The following is a 6,885-nucleotide window of genomic DNA, read 5'->3' as shown; positions in this document are numbered from 1 at the left end:
ATAGGAAAAACCATCTGCAGTGCTTTCATGATCAAGTCAACTATCTTATACTGATTCTCATCTCTGTGATTTTGCAGCTTTACAGCATATAATGCCTCTTTCTCAGCCAATTCCCTCTCCATTTGTTCCATTTGTCTCTGCTGCTCCAGTTTATCCTCCAGCTTTCTGATTTTGTCTTCAAACTCCTTTCTTATCTGCACTCTCTCTCTCTCTAGCTCTGCTGCGTAAAATTCTTGCATTTCTTGCATTTGTTTCTGAATCTCCTTGTCAGCCTTTTGGTACATCTTATTAGTGTAGCATCTTCCTTCATTCTCGTCCACAATGCGCTGGACCAGGGCGAGCAGTTGATTTCTCTGGGCCTCCTGCTCAGCTCCTGTCGCCCGATTGTTGAACACGCAGTAGCGATCACCAAACTTGCCCACCAACTCTCGGATACCTTTGGGTGCTTCCTCTAAGTAATCATGGAAATTGATGCCATCCAAGTCATCTTTCCGGGTGAATAAGAGAATCATGTATCTCCTAGCTCTGAGTCCAAACATTTGCAGGATCTTCTCCGTGGCCTTTTGCCCTTCCTTCGTGTACCGGCCCAGTGGGACCACCAGGAGCAGAGCATGAGGCCCTGGGGAGGTCAGGAAGATGCAGTGAGCAATCTCCTTGCAGGTGTCAGCATCCTGTGCCTCGGTGTCGAAAATGCCAGGCGTATCCACAACCACAATTTCTCTTCCCTGCCACCTGCTGCTCCCTTTGTCACAGGTCTTGGTGACTGATGTTGCCGCAATGCTGGAATGAAACACTTTCTCTCCGAGGATGCTGTTGCCTGTGGCACTTTTCCCTGCTCCAGTCTTACCCACTAAGACTAGTCTCAGCTGTGAATCTCTGCCATCTTGGTGTCTAAGCCCTGAGACATCAGGAAACAAAAGCCACAGCATTAGGAGGTAATCCTGCTGCTTCCTCTACACAGCCCCCCCATTTCCCCTCACACACACCCCTCCTCTGTTGCCCCAGGGTCCCCTCCCATAAGTGACTGCTGCACTCCCAGGAACTCTATAGAAGGCCCTTCTAGAGAAGCCTATTCAAAGTGTATAGAAAGCCTGAAGTTCTCTTGCAATACTTGGGAAATGCCCAAGTACTTTCCAGGATTTCCTGGAGCTTCTTACTCTTCCTTTTTGTAGCTAAGTAGCCCACAGAAGAGGAAACAAAATATTGTAGTTTACAAAGAGAATTCTGAGCTGCTCCTGCTGGTAGCTATTCCTCATAAGAGCAACACAGCAAGTAACACAAAATCTGACTTTGGGGCATTTCAGTGGGAGATTACCCTCCCCATTTATATTCAGAATGGAACTTTGCTTCTCCCATTAAGAAGCCAGCTAGGCAGGTTACACAAGCCAACCCACCCTTGCAGGGTATAAAAGGGATGCTTGTGTGGAAAGAGAAAGTGTCTTTTTGTATTTCCTGTGTGCAACCATTCTGTCAGGGATTGTGACATGAGATAGAACAATAAAATTTACATTTAAAGTTCAAAACCTTAGGTTAAAAACCTTAGCTTAGAGTCCAGTGAAGTTTTCATATTCTTAATTAAGACATTAAAAAGTTATAGACAGGAAATGTCAACAGATCTCTAAAATTATTATAAAACCTCTTAATACATAAAAAATAAAAGAAACAGAGCCCCTGGGTGGCTCAGTCAGATGAGCATTGGACTCTTCATATTGGCTCAGGTTGTAATTCCAGGGTTGTGGGACTGAGTCCCACATCAGGCTGCACACTGAGCATGGAGTCTGCTTAAGATTATCTCTCTCTATTCCTCTCTATCTCTCCCTCTTCCCCTGTCCCTCTCCCTCTTTCTCTCTTAAAAAAGTTGAGGAGCGCATGGGTGGTTCAGTCAGTTGAGTGCCCAACTTCAACTCCAGTCATGATCCCACTATTTATGGGTTACAGCCCCCCATTGGGCTCTTTGTTCACAGTTCAGAGCCTGGAGCCTGCTTCAGTTTCTATGTCTCCCTCTCTCTCTGCCTGTCCTCTGCTCACTCTCTGTCTCTGTCTCTCTTTCTCTCAAAACTAAATAAACATTTAAAAAAATTCTTTGGGGAGCCGCCTGGGTGGCTCAGTGGGTTAACCGTCCGACTTCTTGAGGTCTGTGAGTTTAAGCCCTGCACCAGGATCTGGGCTGACAGCTCAGAGTCCGGTGCCTGCTTCAGATACTGTGTCTTCCTCTCTCTCTCTCTGCTCCCACTCTGTCTCTCTGTCTCTCTGTCTCTCTCTCTCAAAAATGAATAAATATAAAAGAAATTTCTTAATGAAATAAAAATGGATACAGTTGAGAGCATCAGTAGAGTTATATTTTCTTAGCTTCACTAGATTAAGCATTCTACTTCCTAGGAAGTTGACAGATAATACCAGCTCAGCACAGCAATTCTCACATTTTTCAGAATAACTGACTTCAGTTAAACAACAAATCATCTATACAACTGTTATGCATTTGTATTCAGTAATTCATTGCATACCTCCTTATGGTGTCTATACAGTCTCTGTCTTCAGGATTTGTTAAACACAGAACTCCCCACCACCACCACCACCCTATAGAACATAGGTGGAAATCACATTTGAAAGCCTGTACCTCTGAGGAGACAGACCCTGACAGCACAACCCTAAGTGAGGCTGATTCCTGCATGGGGAATCCTGTATTATGGCCATCCTTTTCTGCTTGAACATAATGCATATGTTATCATACTCACAACATTAGAGACACTATTATAAACAGCATTTTATTTGTCAGAGACAGCAACAGCATTGATCCAGTCCCTTAGACCCAAAATCTAGCAACTGCCCTTCCCTTCCCTTCCCTTCCCTTCCCTTCCCTTCCCTTCCCTTCCCTTGCTTTCCCTTTCCTTTCCATATCAGCACATTCTCTGAGCCCCACCTGCAAATCTGTCTACTTTTCTCCCTCCATTTGAAGGCCACCACACTAGCTCCCACTACCATCAGCATCCAGGCCTCCAGAGTCTCCCAGCTGTTCTCTCTGCTTCCATTTGGCCCCCTTCCATCTACTCTGTCAATTGGAATACTCTTTTAAAAATGCCAGTGGAGCAGAGGAGAGATATTGCAGAAGCTCCAGCTCTGGGTTCCACAAAATCTGTAGTTGGTCTCCACCTCCTTCCGAGGATTAGCAAATCATCCCCAATGCAGAGTTCACACATGATAACCAGATCCCCGGCCTGAGACAGGTAGATTTCCAGAAACCAAGAACACTGAATATAGAATGGCTAAGATTATCAAAGGAAACATGTGGATGGGAGTTCAGATTATCATTTAGTTAGCATCCCTATGCAAGGCTCCAACTTTGGGACAGCCTGAGGGCATCTGCCTAGCAAGGAGGAGGGAAATCACGGGAGGAGAAACAGAAAGGCGTTTTACTCAGAGAGAGTGGACAGGGTGGACAGGAAAGAAAGAGCAGAGGAAATGAAGAGGAGATCAGATAGATACAGGGGTGGAAACATTTTGCTCCAGCCGGATGAGGGCTGGCTGTCAGCACAAGAGAACCCCTCTGCTCGCTGTCCTCCCCCACCCAGCCCGGGGGGACCCAAGCAGGATATCACCAATCTCACCGCAGCTGCTCCTGGGGCCACCGGGGCTGCAGCACGGATCGCTGTTGGGGGTTGCCATTGCAGTGTGAATTCCTGCCATAGAGAAACAGAACGTGTGGTTTTAGGGAGGTGGATGGTACTGGAAGCCTCAACCTCATGTAGCCAACAGTTTCTTCTCTTCTGCACACTTGCCACTTGGTTTCCCTGCCCTATTTCCCAAGGCTTCTCTGCTCTCCACATTTGGGCTCATCTTCAGATTGTTCCCTTTTCTTCACACAATCATGCACTTCCGGTGGTCTGTTAGCACCCCTTCAGGGTGGCCTTCCCCTGGGATACTGAGGATTTACTGACAGACCCCTTCCACTCCCCTTAAGAAGCCAGACTTGCCTAAACAACGAATTCCTTGCCAATAAATTCCTTTCTTTGTCTTCTCTTTTAATGCCCTCTCCCTGCCTTTAAAGACCTTTCTTCTGTAGCTCAGTGGAGCACCCCTCAATTTGCAGGATAGGATGCTGCCTGATTCATGAATCTTCCATAAAACCAATTTTTTGGCTGAATTTTGTTTCATAACAAAATTACTGGAGCAGACTTTGACTAGGACGGGCTGAAAATGCTCGTTGTTCAGGACAAGCTCTTCTGATGGGAAGCCATCAAAACAAATATACAACACTGTGAGCAAGACAGACCCTTCTCTTGTAAGAAGAGTTCTTTCTTTATCCCTTAAGGACAGGGAATAGGAAAGAGCTTCTTGTAAAGCGAGAAGAGAAAGCACAGAATTTTAAAAAATCATTTTTGGGGACAACGTTGGTGCTGGTGATGGGTGTTAGGGAGGGGGAGAATAACAGAAATAGGGAAACAAAAGGCATTTCGGTGTTTCATAAGGTCCTTCTTCTAGCTTGTGGGCTCTCTCTTCAGTCTGAAGTTCTGTGCTATGTATCCCAGCTCAGATGTCAGATCAAAAGACTGCACTTCTGGGGTGCTGACCTTGGGTGGCTGGGTTCTCCTACTGCCTAACGAACAGGCGTCCATTGGTCCCCAGCTCCTCCCCAACTGCCGAGGGTCACCTGGAGATGAGGGGCATCTCCCTCATCTTGCCTCCTAAAGGCATGGGGAGGTTCCTCTTCCCCAACTCTGAGTGAGGCTCAGAAAGGGGCAGCCCTGAGCAGGCAGACAGCTGGGTAGCAGAGCCTCTGATCCTGACCTGGGTGCTGGCTTTGGGGCAAGGGACAGTGACCTGTGCTTCTTCATCTCCCATATGCTCCTCCCCATAGAGCTCATTCTGTCTGCTCACCCAAGTCTATCCCTGAAAACTTCAAGTTTATTTATACTTTCTATTAATAATGAGGGGAATAACATTTGTACAAGTATTCTGTGGGCAGCAAGCCCTGAAAGACAATTGATTTGTAGGGCTCAGCCCTCAAAACAGATTACAACCTAAAGTCAGAAAAAAACAGGAAAAAGGAACCAACAAGAAAGATACAGTCTGAAAGCATGTTTGCCCGGAGGTTTAAAACGTACGTCCGGGGGAGAGGTCCCCTCTCCATCAAAATCACATATTACCCTTTGTTCCCTCCCCCAAATACCCCTTTTCTCTTACCTGGAAAGTTTGGGTCCTGCTCCCTTCTCTAACTTTGAAGACAGTGCTAAGCTAAGACATTGAGAGAAAGGAGAGAGGATGTGAGAGGAGGAGCTGTACAAACTTGCTCATGCAAGAGACCTGCCCACTTCGTCATCTAGCCTCTCAGATAGAACTTCCTGTAACTAATGATTTCATTTTTGCAGTACAATAAGTTAGCCATTAACCACATGGGCTGTTGACAACATGAAGTGTGATGAGTGTGAAGGCAGAAGTGAATTTTTAATTTTATTTCACCTGAATTAATTTGTAAAGGTTTTATTTTTAAATAATCTCTCCACCCAATGTGGGGCTCATACTCACAACCTGGAGATCAAGAGTTGCATACTCCACTGACTGAGCCAGCCAAGCACCTCTATTCGAACTAATTTAAAGTTAGACAACCACATCTGCCTTGTAGATACCATATTCATCCATGCAGACTCTACCAGGAAGGACAAAATAAGGGTTATGCTGTGACATTCTGGAAAAACTGCTGAGTCAAAACTAGAGAGCTGCCAGCTCTGAAAGGCCTGTGTTCCCTGATCCCACCTCTCAGCACAACAGGGGTCTTTCAGACCAACGTCTGCTCCTACTGCTTAGGTCTATATCAGTGTAGGCAGCCACTATGTCCTCTCCTTCCTCCCTGGGACCAGGGGAGAGTTGTTATTTCCAAGGTATTATCTGGTTGAAGCCAGAGAGGGTAGCTTATCTTAACTAATTAGGATAGGTCCAAAGTTACCCTGTGAGATGGTGCTCAGACCATTTGCAATAGGCTAACCACTAACATCTGACTCTACCTGCCAGGAAAATGTAAACTGTGAGAGTATTGTCAAGGGGGGGAGGGGGTCCCAGTTCCCTAGAGACACGGATCCCATTATTTTTTTTCTATATGTTAGTTTTCCAAGTATCTTTATTTATTTATTTTTTTAATTAATTTTAAAGTGGGGTGGTTGAGTGGCTCAGTCAGTTAAGCGTCTGACTTCAGTTCAGGTCATGATCTCACAGTTCCTGAGTTCGAGCCCCACATCAGGCTCTGTGCTGACAGCTCAGAGTCTCGAGCCTGCTTCGGATTCTGTGTCTCTCTCTCTTTGTATCTCTCCCACTTGCACTCCATCTCTCTTTAAAAAGTGAATAAACGTTAAAAAAGTTTTTAATTACTTGAAAAGTTTATATTTTGCTACTTGTTTTCTCAGTGCAGAGTCTGACACAGGGCTTGAACTCACAAACCATGAGATCATGACCTGGGCCCAAATCAACATTCCACATTTAACCCACTGAGCCACCCAGATGCCCCAACATGATTTACAATCATATAAAACTGGCCACAAGGTGTCACACTACCTGGGTCTGTGGCCTGTTACAATACGAATTTCTGTCTTTTCTCATCCACAGATGGAGTCTATTCCCTTGGAACTCAAGACCTCAAAGGTTTTGCAGTTTGTCTTTTTACAATGTGAGCTCCTTTATGCATTTCTTGTTTCTGCTTTATAATTTGACACTTTTCAACCCATGTCCTCCTTCTCATGCATTTAAAAATATCTGTAACCCTCTACTAGAAATGACATAGTAAAGAGACGAGAGGATGATCCCTATGCACCTCACAGCTCAGTCCCTAGAAAGTCTGTAGTCTACCTTCCATGTTAATGTTACCAAGTTCCCACCCAGAACCTTCTCAACAGAATA

General features: G+C 45.4%; 1 protein-coding gene across 1 annotated transcript; it reads right to left on the bottom strand.

Moving 5' to 3' along the window:
* Window positions 1-7: 7 nt before the first annotated feature.
* On the bottom strand, window positions 8-5,308 carry LOC121024212 (GTPase IMAP family member 4-like; the record flags this gene model as incomplete). The annotated part of the gene is made up of 3 exons (XM_040466481.1): window positions 5,182-5,308; window positions 3,606-3,677; window positions 8-898 (listed from the first exon to the last, which is right to left on the bottom strand). Coding segments are annotated over exons 2-3 (949 nt in total), but the record flags the coding sequence as incomplete, so codon positions are not given.
* Between the last annotated feature and the right edge of the window lie 1,577 nt (window positions 5,309-6,885).

Source organism: Herpailurus yagouaroundi, unplaced genomic scaffold, assembly GCF_014898765.1.
Source record: "Herpailurus yagouaroundi ecotype Mexico unplaced genomic scaffold, PumYag 61281, whole genome shotgun sequence".
NCBI classification, from domain to species: domain Eukaryota; kingdom Metazoa; phylum Chordata; class Mammalia; order Carnivora; family Felidae; genus Herpailurus; species Herpailurus yagouaroundi.
Note: the sequence above shows the minus strand (reverse complement) of the source record. Positions and strands in the feature narration are given on the sequence as shown.